General features: G+C 42.2%; 1 protein-coding gene and 1 long non-coding RNA gene across 4 annotated transcripts in view; one reads left to right on the top strand and one right to left on the bottom strand.

Moving 5' to 3' along the window:
* Positions 1-4,422: 4,422 nt before the first annotated feature.
* LOC140104251 (kinetochore protein Nuf2-A-like) lies at positions 4,423-13,845 on the bottom strand. Of its 3 annotated transcripts, XM_072127718.1 has the most exons (15): positions 13,699-13,792; positions 13,258-13,373; positions 12,709-12,874; positions 11,949-12,023; positions 11,449-11,525; positions 11,158-11,219; positions 10,972-11,069; positions 10,812-10,885; positions 9,801-9,897; positions 9,438-9,500; positions 9,148-9,285; positions 7,805-7,945; positions 7,535-7,710; positions 6,648-6,783; positions 4,423-4,660 (listed from the first exon to the last, which is right to left on the bottom strand). In XM_072127718.1, exons 3-15 carry the CDS (start codon positions 12,829-12,831, stop codon positions 4,532-4,534), a joined length of 1,389 nt encoding a protein of 462 aa, XP_071983819.1. In that variant the 5' UTR covers positions 12,832-12,874; positions 13,258-13,373; positions 13,699-13,792; the 3' UTR covers positions 4,423-4,531. The 3 variants fall into 3 exon arrangements, with proteins under 3 accessions (XP_071983819.1, XP_071983818.1, XP_071983817.1); XM_072127717.1 differs by lacking the exon at positions 13,258-13,373 and having other exon boundaries at positions 13,699-13,845; XM_072127716.1 differs by lacking the exons at positions 13,258-13,373; positions 13,699-13,792 and adding an exon at positions 13,581-13,679.
* LOC140104252 (uncharacterized) overlaps positions 13,788-21,955 on the top strand; it is a 36,391-nt gene continuing 28,223 nt past the window's right edge. The window contains exon 1 of the long non-coding RNA XR_011850281.1: positions 13,788-14,066. This is a non-coding gene — a long non-coding RNA (uncharacterized lncRNA). The remainder of the gene's footprint in view (positions 14,067-21,955) is intronic.

The raw sequence follows: 21,955 nt of genomic DNA, 5'->3' as shown, positions 1-21,955 counted from the left end.
ATTTAGATGGGGAGTTTAGATTGAGCCAGGACTGGTATTTTTATGTGCAACTTGATTAAAAAGCAAGAAGGTCAGAGAGGAGGACCATCAGTTTGATTGTTAATTGGGTAAGAAGGGTTTAATGTGCCGGGGGTAAATATTAACAAAAAGTATGATATATCCTGCAGCTAGGGAAGGTTTTGATCAATGGAAGAAAGAGATGACCGATTTGCTGCAGAGTGGATTGACTCTCTATGGTCAAAAGAACCACTAAAAACATGTCCTATGTTATAATATTCATAGTGCATGGAGAAGACTACACGCCAAAGCGATTCAATCGTTTTAAAAGAACTAATGATGAAAAATGCCTGAGATGTAATTTGATAGATGCAGATCTTGTGTATATACTTTGGCGATGCCCAAAACTACATATATATTGGATAAAGGTTATAGGGAAACTGGAGTCAATGTGAATGTACCGTGTGTACTCATGTATAAGCCGAGTTTTTCAGCGCAAAAAATGTGCTGAAAAACCTCACCTCGGCTTATACACGAGTCAATGATTTAAAAAAAACTTAATACTCACCTTCCGTTGTTCCCGATGTTCCTCGCAGTTCCCAGCAGCTCCCGATCCCCGTCGAGGCTCCCGGCGGCTCCCCGTGTCTCCTCTTCTATCTTCTCTATCTTCTTCTCTCATCACAGTGTGCGACGGCCGGCAGATCGCATGGACGCGACTCTGCCGGCTAGAGAAGATAGAAGAGTGAAGAAGACGCCGGGAGCCGCGACGGGGATCGGGAGCCGCGAGGAACATCGGGGACACCGAAGGGTGAGTATTACGTTTATTATTTTTATCTGTATATTACATAGGGGCTGGCTGTATGCTACACGTGGACAGGCTGTATACTACATGGGGGCTGGCTGGCTGTAACTACATGGGGGCTGGCTGGCTGTATACTACACCCTTGGCTTATAGGTTTAGTCTTATAGGCTTATAGTCAAAAGGTTTTCCCAGTTTTCTGTGGTAAAATTAGGGGTCTCGGCTTATACTCAGGTCGGCTTATACGGCAGTATATATGGTATTAATACATGTTACATTCCAACAAAAAAGTTTTTATTTTGGGCTCCAAAAAGGGGTGATCGTTTCGCCGTTTAGTGTTCTCTATGCAATAAAGGGATTGCTTTTGGCTGGAATATTAATTCTATATACAGGCAGTCCCCGGGTTACGTACAGGAGAGGTTCTGTAGGTTTGTTCTTAAGTTGAGTTTGTATGTAAGTCGGAACCGTATACTTTATTATTGTAACCCCAGCCACATTTTTTTTGGTCTCTGTGACAATTGGATTTTAAAAATGTTGGATTCTCATAAGAACCAGGATTAACAATAAAGCTTCATTGCAGACACCATTGAAAACTGTTATAGCTGTTTATTGTAGCCTAGGACTAAAGTGCAGTAAATTACCAACATCCAGAGGTCCCTTTGTAACTAGGGGTCGTATGCAAGTCGGGCGTTCTTAAGTAGGGGACCGTCTCTAATTGGAAGAATAAAAACACACCCAGGATATAAAAATGGGAAGGAAGAATTGATCTTTAGCCATATGCTGAGCAGCAGGAAGAAGTAGGAAAGGGAACAGAAATAAAGAAGATGAAGGTCTTGTTTTGAAAGATCATGTTTCGATACACAGGATTATTGAAGAGGGGGTACCAAATAGGTTAGGAATGATTGTAAATAACCCATTTCTATATTCTAGGACAGTGGTGACGAACCTATGGCACGAGTGCCAGAGGTGGCACTTGGAGCCCTTTCTGTGGGCACCCAGGCCATCACCCCAACACAGAGTTTGCCAGACAGGACTCAGGGATTCCTGCTGCGGTTCAATACAGCCCAGGAAGTGCTACATGCAGCACAATTTTAAAGCAACCTCCTTGGCTGCCAGGGTTAGAGGAGGAATGAGAATGTGTGGATAGAGATAGATTATTTTTGGAGCTCCTGCTCTGGGAACCCTGATTGTTCCTCTTCAGGGGACCCAGAATACAAGTTCTCCATCATCTTTCTATTGTATTGGTGAACTCAGGACACCAATATGATTGAAACCTGTGATACAGCAGGGATCAATAAGTTACTGCTTAAATGGTCATGTTGGCATTATGCGACATAAGTGGGTTTTGGTTGTACTTTGGATAATCTATCTCCAAAAGGTTCTCTATCACTGTTCTAGGATATCTGTCAATTGCCAGGGGAGTGAATTGGGGAGATAAAAGGTAATTTGGGATCTGTGGTCAAGCTAACTGGCATCAGCTTGAGGGCATAGACAGGCGGACAGACAGTAGTCTCCGTCCACTTCACCTCTGGTGAGAAAGATTTTTGTCAAACACTTCCATAACTTTGGAAAGAAAAGGGTGAGAGGCAAAGTAGGTATTGTTCTGCTTGTTTTTAAAGACTGAATCACAAAAAATTATTTGGTAAATCATAGCTTTACAGTTATGCTTTTAATAAAAAAAATGTTTATTGTAAATACCGGGATTGTTAAACTTACCATAGATTCTGCCAAATCTCCCCTCCCAAGTATATGATTGCTGTACTTTAAGTCCAGATCGCCGATAACTACACACTTGTCCCCATTTTCAAACGAATAGCAAACACAAGGCCCCCGCAAGCCTATATAGCAGTTAAAGAGGCCGACTTGTGGGGGTTCTGGGGGTCAGATGCCTGTCAATCTCATCCATAAATTATCTTAGAATACCTCATTAAGCATCATCAATGTTTTTATAAAGAAAATAAAACCTGCAGGGTCCCAGTAATGTGACTCTTTATTAATATCTCTCATGGAGTAAAGTCATAGAGTCGTCCTCCAGATGATAATGTATGTATGGGGGATGGAGCGCCATTGTGTATGCAGGATCACAGACTATTCTCAGAAGAAGCCGTGCATTCATAATGTCCCGGGGTGACAGCAGGAGTTCTCATTAGAACTGGTCAGTTCAGAGCGACTGAGCAATTCATTTTCTTCTAAGAAAGGCAGGAACGTGTGAGATTGTTGAGAAAGGGATTGAACTCTGCTGTAACATTTCCATGACAACCCAAAGGGTTCACACAAGTGACAAAGAAAAAAAAAAAAAGGGATTTTTGCGCTTATATCTTATGTCCAATTATGCTACTTTTATATAGTGGTGGAAAATAAAACAAACGCAAATCACTATACAAGCCTAAAGCAGGTCGTACACGTGAGGAGCAACTTCACTACGCTGGTCACATGACATGGCAGCCATCGGCCACCAAAGGAAAAACATGCAGCTGCAGATTTTTACAGTGTGTGGATTGGATATAAATTATGCTGCATGTCCCTCTTTGTTCCAGCAAAAACAAAAACATTATTAGGCCCCTTTCACACCAACGTAAGAAGACCGCCGTATGTTACACGTAGTATACGGTTTTTATACGGGTAGCATATGGCCATATTCATTTCAATGGGCAATACTCTCATCCATTTAGATGTTAAAAAAAAAAAAAATCCTATTTTCCGATTTCTTTTTTAACATAAAAGTTTACAATATGTGCTACATCCGGTTATATCCTGTATGCCGCTGTATATACGTGCAGTATCCAGGGAGACCAGAACCAGTGGGAGGAGCATTGTCAGCCAGCCTATTGCATTTCATATGGATACAGTAATACGTAGATAAAAAAAACATCATTTATATAGATTCATACGGCACAGGACTGGAGAAATCATACGTTTATGTGAAAGGGGCCTAATACTCATCTCAGATCCGCTGGAATTCCAGTTCAGGAACCATGATTTCTTTAAGGCCAGTGGTGCATGACCATGGTCCGTGCAGAAGATGAGACTCCAAAGCGACATAGATATACGATGCAAGGAGTCCCTTCTTCCCAGCAGAGTAATCATGTAACCACATTGCTGCTGTTTGGCAGGGAAGCAGGGACTCCTTTCCAACTATGATGCACTATGGGAAATCCAAACTCTGTAGTCTGTGATTCACCGATCTACCATGGTCATATGCCGCAGATTCCATGTGTTCAGCCATTTAAAAAAAACAGAGCATTAACCCCTCAGATGCCATGGTTAGTTTCATTTTCTATTCTAGGTTTTAGCAACAGAATACAGGGGCTGTTCAGTTATCATGGCAGGAGCTTTCGAAAAGCCACATTCACACAATCCAAACGCAGAAATTCATCCCTGAATGTATATGCGTTTGATTAAGCGCTCAGAGAGGAGTTTCGCCTACTTCAAGTGTGAACACAGCCAAAAGTTTTCCATGACTGCTGACTGTATGATTGAAAAATGTTTGTGCAATATACCGCAAGACTCAAATACAGTTTTATTGCAGTAAATGAAAAAAAAAAAGTGTAAAAGTATGTGTACAATATGATAAACCCTGCTGAGAGATTCCCTGTAGATTTCTGTCAATCACACGTGAGCAGCTCTAAACAGCAATAACACTTTATTTTATAAACAAACTTTGTACATCGAAACCAAAAAAAAAAAAAAAAAAAAAAGTGTACATGGAAAAACACAGACAGACAATACAAACTCCTAGCGTCGACTCAGTCTGCGATTAAGCTCCGTAACTTTTTCTCGCCTTCGCTCGGCGCTGCGATCAGACACTTTTTGCAAGCTGTCATGGTATTTCTCCAGCGCATTTCTAAAGCCTGTCATAACATCCTGCAAAAGGAGGAGAATGTGAGGGAGACAAAAAAAAAAGGCAAGAAATGGATTGTGACTGCTACAAGGTGCAAAAGAGATTATAATATATATATATATATATATATGACTGTATATAAATTAATATTTAATGCCCTGTACTGGGGGGGGGGGGGGGGGGGGAAGAGAAATACTTAAAGATTTTAACCCCTTTCTGCTGATGCCCTTTTTTTGCTCCCATTCTTTTACCATGTGATTAGCTGATGGTAGATAATTACAACTCACCTCTCCGTCCCTGGGTGCACTGATCTTCTATTAGAACTTGCAATGGTCACACTTAGGAGAAATGTAACTTAAAATATGCAAGTGAGCAAAACATGTTCTGAAGAGCAGCACTGTGCCCTGCACCCAGCCATAAGTAGTCCGCTTACATAGTGTAGAGAGCTAATGACGTCACTAGTTTGCGCTTGCGCGAGAACAACCAGCTCTCTTTACTCTATGTATGCTGATCAAGCAGCGGGGTACAGTGCTTCTCTACAGAACACATTTTGCCAACATGTATATTTTATAAAGTTATATTTCTCCTAAATGCGGCCATTGCAAGTTATAATAAAAGAAGATCAGTGCACCCAGGGTTGGGACAGGGAGGCAAGTTGTAATCATCTACCATTATCTGTAGATGCTCTCTTAAAATAATAATTTTTGATTCATTGGAACAGAGCTTATGAAGACTTGTTTTCTGCATCACAAACTGCCCTGCCTAGAAACAGTATCTACCATTTGTTTTTCATGCATTGTGAAGCAAACACACCTTGAGAATGCTGTAGTTACAGATGCAGAAACATCAGAGTGGCTTTGCTCAAAAAACAATTATAAAATAAATAGTTGCAGCACATAAACACATAAAACGGAGCTTCCTCAACTGTCCAGACAGGACTAATCAACCTGAGCTGGATGACTCATACACAGCAGCTGGTGGATGGTGCAGCAATTGATTACTTCTGCCTGTCTGGGAAAACACAGTGATTACATATTCTCACCTTATGCTGGGCAGGACAAGGCTGAAGCACTGCAGTCTCATTATCATAATTTTATAAATGTTTTTTCAACAAAAACACTCAGGATTCAGGGATTAAATAAGTGTAGCTATAGCATTCTCAAGGTATGTTTGCTTCATAATGCACAAAATTTAAGATTTCCTTAAATATTCCATGTCATGTATTGTAAAGCTGTAAATTTTGCAAATGCAGAGAAATGAAAAAAAAATAAATAAATAAAAAAAATACACCTTTGCAACATTTCCTTGTAACTGTTTTTAAACGGGCTGTGCAACGGGTTGTGTTTTTGCAGGATGAGCTAGAGTTTTTAATTGCCACCATTCAGGGGACTGTGGGACCTTATCATTTAAATTTATGAATTGCAGAAAAATGTCGATTTGGACACCATTTTCAGTCACAAGGTTCACCGTGAATGATCACCGGAATAATAGTTTTTAGATATTGATAGATCGCACATTTTGTGACACAGGGATACCCAACACGTTTAGGATTTCATTTATTTTTATATCAGTTCTAGGGGGCGATTTCATAGCAAGACAGGGCGATTTCTGGCTTGTCATAGCAAGGGATCTAATCCAATATGGTCGCATTTCAATCGTAAACATGCTCCATCAGTGCCAGCATGTACCAGCAGTCAGCATGTGTAAGGAGGGCTCAGCTCAGTGTTGATTTCAGTGCAATTTCTGGCTGTTACAGGGATGGTTTATACTGGTGGATTTCCAATCACTTCATTGTATAGCTGCAAAAAAAATTTATTCTTTACATGCTACAGTACGCTACAACTAGCATCCTTCATTGTGCCTATAACGATCAGACATTGAAGAACAATTTCCTAACCCCCATGCTACAAGTTCAAGTTGGTGCGAGAAATTTGCAAAATATTACAAAATCAAACAAAAAACCCGTCAATCTGCAGTTCTAGGGAAAGAGTTTATGCCTCGTGATCTTACCTGGCATTTCTTCTTCTCTTCCTCCGCCATATCAAGGAGTTCCTCTTTCTTATTGTTTGTCTGTTTGATTTCTTGAAGGACGTGCGATACTCGGCCATGAACAGCTTGTCTCTTTTCCTGAATGTGACTACAGATCCTGAAGAAGTGAGAAAAAGAAATTGACAATTTTACTATTACAAAACATAACAGTTCTAAGCAACTCAAACGAGAAGCTTCTTGGATACTTGACATATTGACGTAGACTAGCAGCCCAAAAACTTGCATTAATTCAAAATCTGAAGATTTTTGCAGTCAGTCGGTATGTGAAATTCTGCTGAAAAAGCCGACAGGCGATGGCATCAGTAAATGGTTTGCCCTACAGATCTAACTTATGTACAGGATAGGCCTAGCCAGGTTAAGTGTCTGATTGGGAGTTGGTGGGGTTGACCAAGTCCTGGTTGAATGGGAACCAAAACTCTGCTATGAAAGGAAGAGCGCTGCATATACATAGCACAACCATTCTTCCAGTGGTTAGACCCCTAACCTGTCAGCCCTCCATGAGAGCGTCAGTTATTGTGAGGCAATACCAGGAATGGTGAAAGTCTTTCCATTATACCTTCCCTCGCTGGGAAGACTTGCAATTGTTGTGTGTGTTGGACCATTTTTGGCTCAAAATAACTGAAGGTTGAACAGAAATGTGAACTGAGCTAAAGGACCTGAACTTGTTGACTGCAGGACTGGTGATGAGGTCACCAGAATACAAGAGGTCCCATGACTGGTGAACCCAAGTATACATTGGGAGAGATGTAACTAGTTTTTAAAGATGGACAGATGTATTTTCAAACTTTCTAGTCAGGCAGTGGGATCTACATTGTTCAATGGGGAAAGTGATGGGAACTAAAACTCACTCTAAAATCTCGCTCTTTCGCTGTTCAAAGTCCTCTTGCTTTTTCTGATTCTTAATATCCATTTTGGCAAGTTTCTCCTTCTTTATCAGGATAGTTCTTTTTAGTTGGGTTTCTTCGTTGGCCATGGATTTCAGCTCCAGGTTCTTATTTACCATTTGCTCCTCTTTTTGTCTAGTCTAAGGAAAGTAAAACGAAAAGTTGTCACAATGACATATGCCAAAGTTTAATCTACTAATAAGGAAGGAACAGTGAGTCGCAAGATGCAAATACCTCTTCAAGGGTCTTCCTGTAAACCTCCAGGTTGGCCTCTATATTATGGAGCTTCTTATTATAACACTGCACATCTGACTCCCACAGAGAGGCCACGGTCACCCGCTCCCGATAATAGTCACATTTCTCACTGGTTTCTTGCTGTAGAAGAAAAAAAAAAAAAAAAGACACTCTTATGGGTTTTTCTGCTTAGGAGCAGTTTCTCTCTGACAACTCTTACTAGCAGGAGGAAGAGGGGATAGAAATACATTGGAGACGTATGTGCACACAAAAGGAGGATGGAAATTATAGAGCAGGCCCCCACTTTGGATACCCCTCTTCCTAGGTGTGATAAAAGTAAAGGGTATACTGCAAGGAGGGCACATGTCAGGTCTTTTCATGTTCATTACATAGAACAGAACTATCCCCAACTTCCTTATCTTGAAGAAACTGGATAGAGAAATTATCTCCACTTCACACCTTGTGTAGACTTCATGGCAACAGGAATCTTCATAGAGATCTCTCCAAAATTTCAAAAGGGTATAACTACTTCATACACCAGTTATAGGATTATGGGCCACCCCAAACAGACGTTAGGTACTGGGATTGGGGGTATCAGGGTGAACATGCACCAGCGTTTTAATCTAGTCTGGAGGCCTTGGATGAGCATATAATATGCTCCCATTGAGAGTTCTGCGTAAGTGAATCATGTTCTGTCTCAAGATACTGGAGATCCAGACGAGTCTGATGGAACCAGAACCATAGTCCTATGACTTCCCATGGATAAGGTCGAACTCATCCTAGGTTCTGGAGATGACCCAGACATGAGGCGTTACTACACAGCCCTTGAAAGCACATGCCACTTGCCCATTGTTCTTTCCCTGAGGGATTATTACAAGACAAAAATCAAAAGGCAAGAAGGATTTGCAGCAGATGGGAACTGCTCATGTGATTGCTTATACTTCTACTAAAAACTTGTAATCAAATGTACATATATTCTCTTGTGTGTAATGCATTGTCTAGCGTGCAATTGGCCCGTTATCCATCTATCTATACATACACACATCTATCTAGTTATGGACTGGACTTATATCTAACAAGAGTTGGTGCACAAACTATCGTGCCAACAGGGCTCTGTCTCACTAAGACGAGTGAAAAAGGGGCCGTCAGCCGTGCAAGGTAGTGGGCAAGTCTTGTGACATGCCAGAGGTTGTGTGGACAACTCATTTCTTGTGCCCCTGGAACCCATGATTTCTGGGGGTGTTAGTGAAAATCAATAACCTATTGACCTTGTGTACCCTTAAGGGGTCCGTAACGTCACACCCATTGCATAGAGCAGCTCTAGCTCTGTGGCAGGTTCTTACCCGCGCTTGCTTCAGTCTGTGGACATTTTCCTTCATCCTTTCCGTTTTGTTCTTGCGCTGTTCTGGAGATTCCACTATCTGTGATTTCATGTGTTCTTGTTCTTCCTTCATTGTGGCTATAGTAAGCTTGTGCTGATTCTGTGGCAAAGAAAGTTCTGTTATTCTCATCACTGGCAAAGAAGAGGGATGGGGGATTCTCTCCAAACCAACAGGTAATGAAAACTATGCAAAAAACACACTGATATTAAAAGTAAATATCTCAAACCCCCAAAGCACCCGCCTGTACTTACCAGTTTCTTCATTTTTTCGGCCAGGTCTGTTTTTTGATGGGCAATCTTCTCCTCCAGGACCAGCTACAGAATGCAAAATATAGAAATTTCCGTTACTACTAAAATGTACAAAGGGCAGAGAAATGCAGAATAGATTACATCATTTTCTTCTAGCTGGTCTTAGGCCCCCTCCCACAAACTATTCTACAAACATTTTATATCAGTGATCTGAATAATTCCCAAGCATCTACATTCAGAAAAATCAAGACACGGGCATCGCGGATAACATCCCACCACACTATCCTTCTTTCCATGAACATAAAAGGGGACAGTTGGGAGAGATGTTGTCCAGTGTCCCCCATACACCAAGGGAGGGTTACTCACATCTTTTGCACGATATTCCTGGCTTATGCATTGCTGCAGATCATGGATATCACTGGAAAGAGCTTTGAACTCTGCTTGTTGTTCAGGTGGGACAGTCCTAAAGAAAAAGCAAAGCTTCAGGTTTATTAAAATACTAATTTTTTATTTAAAATTAAAAAGTACAGCCCTTTTCTTCTGGCACCACATTTGTGCATAGCCCATTTGTGGCACTTCATTGGAACCAACATGCAATGTCATAAAGAACCTAAGGAGAGGTGCGGTGCTGTTGATGGAACCGAAGTCATGTTTTTTCTAATTCTGGACAAAGTCATCCAATCTGTCAAGGATTCCTGTCAATGATCCCCTAGTGATGTTTACACAATAAAGATCAGTTTTAACCGCCTACTTTACAATTTTACTCCGTTTTATTGCAGTTTTGGCTCCTATAACTCAGTGATGGTCAGTGTAAGATTCCAGACTGTGGACGGGGCTCTCTAAGCAGACACTTCATGATTCCCCTGTGCTGACAATGTGCTTATATTATCAGGTTACAGCTATATACACTTATTTATATACATTTAGCTTCTGAACATTGTTCTAGTATCTGACACATAGGAAGATGTGACAAATCAGAGATAAAGAGATCCTGGCAGGAAGTCAGAGTCTGTGTGAGCTCGTCCTGAAATGCGAGGGTGGGAGCTGGAGGCAGAGAGGAGCTCAGGGCAGGGTCAGACAGAAAAACAAGAAGTCTGCCAACCCTTTACTCAGAAGTTCAAGGGTCGGGACTAGGGCAACTGAAATTGTGTACACCAGGACGGATAGAGACAGGCTGGATTTAAATCTGTGAAATGCTGTATTTTTGTTAGCAATGAATTAGAGTTATTTTGTTATCTTGAGTACATTTAAGAAACTTGTCTTAGTGGCACTACCCCTTTAAGCGATTTAGTGGTCCCACACTGCCTGACAGGATCCCTTTAAGATTAAAAAGCACCTTAAGCACTCAAGCCAATAATTGTACCTGAAACAACTTACGTGAGTTTTTCAATTTTAGCCTCCAACTCCTGAATTGTCCTCTGCTGCTGGTTTATACTGTCCAAAGTCGATTTCTACCAATGAAAGGGACATCATAAGTGACAAATACAAGGTATTACGGGACAAATGCACACGTAGAAGTGTCAATGTTTTCACTCACATAATTTAAACAGAACGCTGTGTAGACCATTTTTCGGGTGTCTCGGAAATGAAGGAAGTTCACAATTCCACTCAGCAAGTAGAGGGTCCGCTTCCCTTCTAAACAGAAAGATCAAGGTCGCCAAATTAGTCCCAAGCTCTATAGACGTAATGGATGATCCGAAGCCCCATCACTAACGACACTTACTTGGATTCAGGACATCAGAAGGGTGAAAGTCATAGATGAGGCACATTGGTAAGAAACGCGACCTAGAAAAATAAAAAAATTACCAGCTGATTCAGACATGAATTGAGAAATTTATTATTTATTGTTAATTAATAAAGATGGAGATATAATCCTACAGTTATCCTAAACTTGACTATCTATACATACACACATCTATGTAGTTATGGACAAGGCTTATATTTGACAATTTTTGAGTTGGTGGCAGAAATTTTTGTTTAGTTATCCTAAATTTGACTCAAAGTTAATACATACATGAGCTTCACAAGATGAGCCACAGGAGCAAAACCTTCCATCAGATGTGGGTACTGGATGTCCAAAACCACCGGTACCTGCAATAAATGAAGAAATAGAACAGTAAACCAAAAACTGTTCCAGCTCTAGTTGTACAACTAAGGCTACATTCAGGCGGGCATATGGGGGACGTATATATGGCCTATATATGCCCCCCCATAGACGGCAATGGGCACACGGCGCCCTACGGGAGCGGTACGGTGCTGCACGCGGGCGGCCCCGTACCCCCTGAAAAGATAGAACATGTCCCCTCTTATCACGACATATGGCATTGTGCACCATCGCTATGGAGAGGGGCGGGTGTGATCAGTGCTCACCTCTCATCCTCCTCTCCCCGCGCCCCCGCTGTGCTACGGTACGGCCGGCAACGAGCGTCTGAATGTAGCCTAAGGCTTCGCTCTCCCTAGTTACAAGAAAATCTAGATTGACATTGATGAAGTGCATAATCCACACATACTTACCATATAAAACTGGTCCACCCCAACATTGAACACTTTCTGCAACACCCGCATGAAGAGCTTCTGGACCCATTCGGGCTGGAAGTAGAAACAAAACATTGAAGTCAGTGATATAACAAAATCCAATTGGTTACAGACTGAAACCAGGGAGGGAAGACATATGTACCCCTCACCACCCTAGCAAAACTATTTCTGTGGATATGCTCAGTGTATATACTAAATGTATCAGAAAAACAAGATATGAATGTAACCCAACAGCGATCTCTCTGGGTGGCAGTAAGGCTCCATTCACACTGCTGATTTTAACACAGATTTTTGCCTAGAAGATCAATCACTCTCCCATTAAAATGCTCAAAAAAATAAATAAATAAGCAACTTTCCCTATATTCCAAGCAGATACTGTTCAGAATATAGGGAATGTCTGCCAAAATCTGTAACCCATGTCACGCACTGCTGTGGAAAAATAGCCATACAGTGGAAATACTACACAGTATATGTCAGGTCATTATCTAGCATACGACCCCATTTATTACAATGGGTTTCTGCACACAGAAGTGGTTTCTAGCACCCCCTGCCTGAGCCACAAATCATGGGGCATGTCCTACTCTTGTCCGTGTTTCCAGCTGGAGCAGCCATTCCCAGTGTCATCGGAGCAGACGCTACAAATAACAGACAGAAAAGAGGGAGACCACACACAGGGATGTACAATGCACCATCTCACCCATAATCCCATCACACAGGTGACGGGCGACTACTACTTTACCTTGGGGTTAGGGAAGATATCCGTTTTGGTAAAATTTTTTGCTTCCGCACCAGTCAGCACCTTCTGCCGGAAAAAATTAACCAAATCTGCGACTGGAAATTGAGGAAAAGTATGTTTATCCATAACTGCAGCGAGAGTGGTCAGAAGATGCCAAGGAGGGAAGAATCTAAAGAGGAAACAAAATATTTTAGCCATGGATAACATGAACGTAGCAATATTACACCATGGTCACAACATAACAAGTCTCCAACCTCTTCCTATAACTCTTTATTGTGTTATTGCTCGGTTATTCCTCCCAGAAACCTTCCAATATACAGGCAGTCCCCGGGTTATGTACAAGATAGGCTCTGCAGGTTTGTCCTTAAGTTGAGTTTGTATGCAAGTCGGAACTGCATATTTTATAATTGTAACCCCAGCTAAATTTTTTTTTTTGTGAAAAATGTTGGATTGTCATTAGAACCAGGATGAGCAATAAAGCTTAACTGCAGTCACCTTTAATAACTGTAATAGCTGATTACTGTAGCCTAAGGCTAAAATACAGTAAATTACCAACATCCAGAGGTCCGTTTGTAACTAGGGGTTATCTGTAAGTCGGGTGTTCTTAAGTAGGGTATTGTATTCCTGTATTCACTGAAGACCACATCACAGTCTGCTACTAAGATCATCTGTTATATTATGGTGAATACAAGCAGTTAGTAGAGCAGACACGACAGGAACTGCTGCTCTGTGTTAGTGATGCTCTGTGCAACGCTCCGGTCTATGTTACTGCTATAAAAGCAACAGGACATAACTGTGGAGAAAATAATGGCAGGTCGGGGGTGCCGGGGATGGCCTCCTATCTGCTATCATTACCACACTGTAACAGTAATCACCCTGATGATGATTGCCGCAGCAGTATACCGCCCGGTGTGCACAGTGCCATGACCGCATCGTGCCGCCATCACCCCGGTGTCAGGGAGCGCCATGATAACCCCGGGCCACAGCACTTACATCAGTCTCGGGCTGTCGTCATCCGCCGCTCCTCGTACAGCCGTTTATTTACCGGCTATTATTTCAAATGATACCACGCCCCACCCTGATGTCATCATCGAGGGCCTGAAACGCACTATCCACGCCTCTAATTCAGTGACGTTGTAAGCAAAGCCTGGCGTTCCCATTATAAAGATGGCCGCCTGCTATACGATGACGTCACTGGCGTGTCAAACATTTAGCTAAATCTTTGCACGCTGTCACCAAAATATGTTTTGAGTCATGGAGAATTATTTATCTGAGTAATCGGCGTAAACATTGTGTGTCTAAATTGGGCGATGAACTGCTTCATTCAGGCTGCCCACGAGATGGCGCTGTGCGGGTAGAAGGTGAGACAGTGTATGGGTGCTCTGAGCAGTGGTACTAGTGTCAGTAGATGCTGGAGACACTATAACCCCCTCAAAATGATTTTGAGATTTTTTTTATGACACGTACTTCATGTTAGTGGTAAATTTTGGTTAATATGTTTTGTGTTTATTTATTTAAAACAAACTAAATTCTGCCAATTTTTTTTTAAAGTCATCGAAATTATCTGCTTTTGAGATGGATAGTTTTACCAGTGAAATGAGTTACTTGAAAACATAAAGTTAAGATATGACAAATGTTTCTATCATTTTATAAAAGTCCTTCTATTCGTACATGACAGCAGACAGCTTACACATCGAACAGTGATTTTCATTTTTTTCCCCCCCAAAATGTCTAAATTGAAATTTTTGGAATAATTTTTTTAAAAAAGATTTTGAAATATAAATGATAAGAATCCCCTATCAGCCACCCCCATTCTAAAAATTACACCCCTCAAACTAGTAGAAACTGGTTTTAGGCAGATTTTTAACCAATTGAGGGCACCATGGTGGCTTAGTGGTTAGCATTACAGCCTTGCAGCACTGGGGCCCTGGGTTCACGTCCCAGTGTCAACATGTGCAAAGTGTTTGTATGTTCTCTCCATGTTTGCATGGGTGTCCTCCGGTTTCCTCCAAAACATACTGGTAGGTTGATTAGATTGTGAGCCCCACTGGGGACAGGGACGGATTTGGCAAACTCTGTGCAGCGCTGTGTTATCTGTGTGTGCTGTATAAATAAAGGAATTTTTTATGATCTTCATAGCAATTAAAACAAAATGGGGTTGAAATTTAGAATGGTCTTATTTTGTCGATAAAACATTCATATAGCCCTAAAATTTACACATTTCCAAAATATGAAAAGAGAAAACCATCTTAAAATATGTTTTGCAATTTCGTCTGATTACCGGATCCCATTGCGCATGCGCGAAGTCCCGAAGCCTCGTAGTATCACGAGGCTTCGGGACTTCACGCATGCGCAATGGGATCCGGCCGCGACGCGCCGGGAGGAGGTGGTGCGCATGCGCTAGTGTGCCCGAGAGCTCGGTGACGTCACCGGCTCTCGGGCACTGCAAAATTAGTGACGGGAGCGGCGCTGACGAGAGCGTGACCGCGGAGCAGGGTCCGGGGTGCGCGCCGCATGACGCTTACAGAAGCGCCGAAGACAGATTTTACTACCACAACAAAATCATTTTTCTACAAATACAGCGGTTTCTGGTTTAATTGAAAATATGGTTCGGCATCAGCTCATCCTGAGCTAGCTTAAGGTATTCGTGGGTCAGAAGGGTCATTTTAAAGTGGTAGGTTTCCTTTAAGATTTGAAAAAAAATGTATGTACTGTTAACATTTTAGACTAAATCTTTGGAGGATCTGTACCGTGTTATTACCACACTTAAATCACAGTGTGGAAAAAACCCACACTTTTTAAGTACAGGCAGTCCCCTGCTTAAGAAACCCGACATACAGGTGACCCTAGTTACAAATGGAGTTCTGGATGTTGGTAATTCACTGTACTTTAGCCTTAGGCCGTTTTTGGGACGTTTTTAGCCTAAAAACACCACGTGTGACATCACCCTAAGGCTACAAAAATCAGTTGTAAGGTGTCTGCAATTAAGATTTATTGTTAATCCTGGTTCTTATGACAACACAACATAAAAAGACAGAGACAAAAATTTTTTTTGCTGGGGTTACAATTATAAAATATACAGTTCCGACTTAAATACAAATTCAACTTAAAAAAAACTTAGAGAACCTATTCTGTAAGTAACCCGGGGACGGCCTGTATTTAAAGGAAACCTACCACTTGAAGTGGCAGGTATAAGAAGGAAATACCGAGCACTATCTCAGGGTGAGCTGGTGCCGGAGCTTATTTTTGTTAGTGTTTTAAACCATGGTATCGCGGTTTAAAACACTTTTTAATCTTTATAGCCGGCGCAGGGAGGTACGCGCTCGGCTCTTACCATGCACGTGACTGTGCGCGCGGCTACATAGGAAGTGAAAGAGAGCCGCGCGCATGGTAAGCGCCGAGCGCGTACCTCCCTGCGCCGAAGCAGCTTCGGCTATAAAGTTTAAAAAGTGTTTTAAACCGCGATACAGTGGTTTAAAATACTAACAAAAATAAGCTCCGGCACCAGCTCACCCTGAGCTGGTGCTCGGTATTTCCTTCTTATACCTGCCACTTCAAGTGGTAGGTTTTTTTTTAAGTAGGTGAACATTCATGTCTTGCCACTAGAGGTCACTAACAGAATACAAATGTGAGTAAAATGAGGTTTATACTGTTTTTCGTTTTTATACTTTAAAAATGGAAATAAGTAAAGATCTACAATGTAGAGATTGGCACCCAGGATTAAGGGTGCATTCGCACTTCAATTTTTCAGATGCAGTTTTCGATGTACAAACCAGGAATGGAGAGAAATAAAAGAGGAGGTGCAGCACCTTTCCATGATGTGTTCTCACTCATGATGATCCACACCTGATTTTGGCTTTGAAACCTGCATCTGAAAAACTGAAAGTGTGAACACAGCCTTATGATTCATGACGAACAAGGTTTAGTGCTTTTACCTGTCATGAGTCAGACGGCTAGACAAGGGAATCCACGGCAGGTAGGATTGTATTTCGGTTAGTTACAAGTAGCAAGAAAAGTATCAGTATTTATTTTCTCTAGAACATCTGCGGCTTTGTAAAATACCACTTCCTCTCGTCCTACAGGCAGCACTGATGGGTAAGAGTCTGGAGTCCTAATTATGACAGAAGAACACAATAACAATGTTAATTAACAATAAATCAATTAACCGACTGCCCTATAAGTATCCTAGGAGTCAAGGAAGAGGCGTGTTTTTTTCTTCTGTCCTAATTAGGTTTACTGCCAGTATCCTCTTGCTCCCCTGAGGCCTGGGCTGTGGTGCACGTCCAGCAGGGTAGAAGCAAATGTCTTACCAGTGGCAATCTTGGTGAAACTACATTCTGAGGCTGTCCTTCCCCCCGTGGTGGCGGAAGTCCAGTATTTTCGGAGTTTCTGGATAAACTCCCCTCCTACTGCGTCTCCCATTGGAAGCGGGAACCGCTGTATTCTCAGGTACGGCTTTTGAATAAGCAGAGAAGTGGAGGTCAGATTTGTGTTGCACTCAATACTTTGGGGTATAGCTGCTGTTTTGCCGCATCTCCCCCTTCCTGAAGCCACCATCTACAATGTACCGTAAGGTGGTTTCTATATTGTTGTGAACAAAGCTCTTGCTAACCTTAGGGCTCAGCGCGTCCCCTGCATCCTTTTCTTATGTTAGAAGGATTTGGTTGTTAGCCCGGGTGTCGCCTCTGACCAGGTGCATTGCATTTCCTGTTGGGAATGTTTTAAGGCTGTACTGTTCAGGTATGCTCTCTGCACCTGCCAGGCAGCAGAGTCAGTCTGAGCTTAAGGTTTGTTCCTTTCATGAGTGCCCTTGTTCCTTCATTTGGCATGTCCTAACACTTGTTGTTTGTGTTACAGATGTCCAGCCTTGGTAAAAGGAAGAGAAAGTCTCATCATAGAGACTGTATTAGCTGTGAGCAGCCTATACCAGATGATTGCCCTGATGATGTTTGTGCCCCTTGTGCAGCTCCTGCTCAGACTTCAGGAGGAGATGTATTTTTTCAGTGGATGAAGGAAAAAATGTCTGCTGTATTTGATGAGATGAGTTCAAAGAAAAAGAAGTCTAAAAGACATCATAAACGTAGAAAACATCATAGGCAATCATCTTCTATATCTTTGCCTTCTAGTAGCTGCTCAGAAGCCCAGATAATTTCTGGGGATAGCCCTGAATCGGAAAGTTCTGGGCCAGATGTATCTGAGGATTTTTTTCTGTTTCACAAAGATAAAACCTCTAAATTGATCAAGGCGGTTAAAAGTGTAATGGAGACAGATGAGTCTCATAATGACTCTGTTAACCAAGATGCACTTTTTTATTTTCCCAGAAAAAAAGCCAAAGTATTGCCTAGTCATCCTGATCTTAAAGTCCTCTTTGAACAGGGTTGGTCTAAGCCTGAAAAAAGATTTGATTTGGGGTCTCGTTTTCGAGCAGTATACAAAATCGACCCTAAAGAATCTGAAGAATGGGAATTGCCTCCCAAGATTGATATCCCAGTGGCTAAACTATCTAAAAAATCTATTTTTCCTGCAGATGAATCTTCTTTACTTAGAGACCCTCTTGACAGGAAAGCTGACGCTATGCTCCGCAGAAGCTATCAGCTCTCAGCAGCCATGGCTAAGGCATCTCTTGTTACTGTGCCTGTTGCACGAGCCTTAAGATTATGGCTAAGCCAGATTGGTCGGGACATTTTGGATGGAGTCCCTAGAGAAGAAATTTATGAGAATTTGTCTTCTGTTAAACTTGCAGGCAATTTTCTGTGTGATTTTTCTCTTGACTCTTTAAAACTTGCATCTAAGAACATGCTAACGGCTAACTCTGCACGTCGTGCCCTGTGGATAAAGCCCTGGACAGGGGATGTAGCCTCCAAACATCACTTCTGTTCACTTCCCTTCCACCCATCTTCTTTGTTTGGGAAAGACCTGAAGGAGGTGTTGAAGAATCTTAGTGAAGATAAGGGGAACTCTTTTCCACAAGTAGCCAGTACCTCCAAAAAACCGAGCTTTCCACCTAGAAAAGCAAGACCGGAAAGACCTTTTTGTGCATTTCGTAACCGACGTAGAGGAGTTCAGAAGTCTAAAGACAGAACTGTCTTCCACAGTAAAAAAAACGAGAAGCCTGACTTCTGACGCCATGCCAGGTCTGTCTCCAGTAGGTGCAACGGTGGCAGACTTCGCTCACTTATGGACAGACATCACATCCGATGCGTGGGTACTGTCCACATTAAAAAACGGATACGCTTTGGAATTCGACAAGATTCCGCCAGAAAGATTTTTGAGTACAAAAATCGAGAAATCTCAGATCCTTCCCTTGTTGCACGAATTTATCCAAAAAAGAGCTCTAGAAGAAGTCCCTTTGTCAGAAAGAGGAAAAGGAGTGTACTCCGCCATATTTGCTGTACCAAAGCCAAACAACAGGTGGAGATTAATTATAGACCTCCGCTATCTAAACAGATTCTTGACCAAAATTGCATTCAAGATGAACTCCATAAAATCAGCCACCGCCATTCTACAGCAAAGCAACTACATGGCCAAAATAGACCTGGCGATGCTTATCTCCACATTCCCATCAGGAGAGGTCACAGAAAATATCTGAGAATAGCAATTGTGACCAATTCAAGAACTCTTCACTACCAGTTCACCTGTCTGCCATTCGGCATTACATCAGCCCCTCGCGTCTTCACCAAGACCACCATAGTTCTGGCGGCTGCACTGAGACTTCGGGGGATACAGATCGTGCCCTATTTGGACGACTGGCTGATCATAGCAGAGAATCAATCTCTCTTGAACCTTCATCTTCAGATGACAATCGATCTTCTACAACAACTGGGTTTCCTAATCAATTGGGAAAAATCCCTTCTTATTCCAACAACCAGAATTCAGTTCCTGGGGTTTATTCTCGACTCGTGCAATATGACTATTCATCTTCCTCAGGAGAGAATCTTGAAAATCAAGCAGTCCGTGCACTACCTTATCAAGACAAGATGCACAACGGTCAGAACAGCCATGAGGGTCCTGGGTCTGATGACTTCAATAATAGAAGCAGTTCCTTGGGCAAAGGCACATTTCAGACAGCTACAACTCAACATTCTGGCTGTTTGGAACAAATCTCCAGCAGGATTCGACAAACCGATTGTACTAACTCCTCAGACCAGAGTCAGCCTCGGTTGGTGGTTGAGGAAGAATTTGGCGTCCGGCAGATCTTTACGTTTTGTTCAACCCCAGATCCTGACAACCGATGCCTCATCCTCAGGTTGGGGGGCCCACCTCGGCAATCTCTGGGTTCAGGACAAATGGAATTGAAAGCCATTTATTTAGCCCTGAAATTCTTTCAGTCCCAGCTGAAAAAACAGCATGTGAAGGTACAGACCGACAATCTGTCATGTGTTTATTACATAAACAAGCAAGGGGGTACCAGGAGCACACCCCTCATCAAACTGTGTCAAAAGATTATCTCCTGGGCCGAGGAAAACCTTCAGAGTCTGTCAGCAGTCCACATTCTCTGAACACTCAGGCAGACATTTTAAGCCGCTCTCAACTAAGACCAGGGGAATGGTCCCTGAACAGTGTTATCTTCCAGTCGGTTCGGTTGTCCACAAATGGACATGATGGCGACCAAACAGAACTCGAAGTTGCCAATGTTTTGCTCTCTTTACAGGTCAGACCAACCCTATGCAGTGGATGCCCTGTCTCTTCCCTGGACCAACCTGTTCATTTACATATTTCCTCCGATACCGCTCATTCAGAGGATACTTTACAAAATCAAAGAAGAGAAACCGAATGCAATTCTGATCCTACCATTTTGGCCACGCAGAGTATGGTTTCCTCTTGTAATGAGGTTGTCCAAGGGCGAATATTGGAAACTTCCTGCAGTTCCACATCTCTTGGAACAGATGGGGTTTTTCCATCCATCACCACAGAAGCTACAGCTTACGGCCTGGAGATTGAGAAGAAGACCCTAACAGGTCTAGGTCTTTCATCCAGAGTTATAAAGACATTGTTGTCAGCTAGAAGACCAGCGACCATTAAGTCCTATGGTAGAGTTTGGAAAGTCTTCACATCCTGGTGTTCAGATAATTCTGTATCTGAACCTTCAGTCTCAGATATTCTTACTTTTCTACAGGATGGCCTTGATAAAGGTTTAAACCTTCTACCTTGAAGCTCCAGTTTGCTGCAATCAATGCTTTAAATAACAATAGATTCTCATCTAATCATTTAGTACGGAGATTCTTCAAGGCTTTAAGGAACATCAAACCTCCTATTAGGCCACCATGTCCACAGTGGGATCTTTCCTTGGTCCTACATCATCTCACAGAACCTCCCTTTGAGCCTATACAGGAAGCTTCTCTCAAATGTTTATCGTGGAAGACCTTCTTTTTAGTTGCCGTTTCCACTGCTAGAAGAATTTCAGAGCTGCAAGCCTTATCCTGCAAAGAGCCATACTTACAGATAAGACCAGACTGCATCATACTAAGAACCATTCCATCATTTCTTCCTAAAGTGGCCTCAGTTTCTAATTTAAATCAGGAATATTATCTTCCAGCTTTGTGTCCAACTCCTGCTAATGCTCATCAGCAAGTTCTGCATCTTCTGGATGTTAGAAGATCCGTCTTGACTTATCTAGAGAAGACAAAATCTTTTAGAAAATCTGAATCTCTGTTTCTCCAATTTCAAGGTCCAAGAAAAGGGATGAAGGCCTCTGCAGCCTCTCTCTCTCGATGGATAAAGCAGAGTATTTCTATGGCTTACAGAGCCTTGGGACAACCTTCACCTTTACAGATTAGGGCTCATTCTACAAGATCTACCGCTACTTCCTGGGCAGAGTATGCAATGCTCTCTATAGATCAGATCTGTCAAGCAGCTTCTTGGACTTCTTCTAATACTTTTGCTAAACATTACAGGCTGGATGTCTCCTCAGCTGGCTCAGCCTTTGGCGTATCGGTGCTATCTACAGTGGCTTCGAAAATTTGTCCCCCCCTTTGATTTGCTACCTAAATCCCATCAGTGCTGCCTGTAGGACGAGAGGAAGATCTAAATTTTGCTTACCTGAAAATTTCTTTTCCTCGAAGTCCAAAGGCAGCACTATTATATTCCCTCCCAATAAAATAATTTTTTTGCTGCATAAAACACGCCTCTTCCTTGACTCCTAGGATACTTATAGGGCAGTCGGTTAATTGATTTATTGTTAATTAACATTGTTATTGTGTTCTTCTGTCATAATTAGGACTCCAGACTCTTACCCATCAGTGCTGCCTTT

The sequence above is a fragment of the Engystomops pustulosus genome, chromosome 10, assembly GCF_040894005.1.
Source record: "Engystomops pustulosus chromosome 10, aEngPut4.maternal, whole genome shotgun sequence".
NCBI lineage: Eukaryota > Metazoa > Chordata > Amphibia > Anura > Leptodactylidae > Engystomops > Engystomops pustulosus.
The sequence above is the reverse complement of the archived record's forward strand: the minus strand, read 5'-3'. Positions and strand labels throughout refer to the sequence as shown.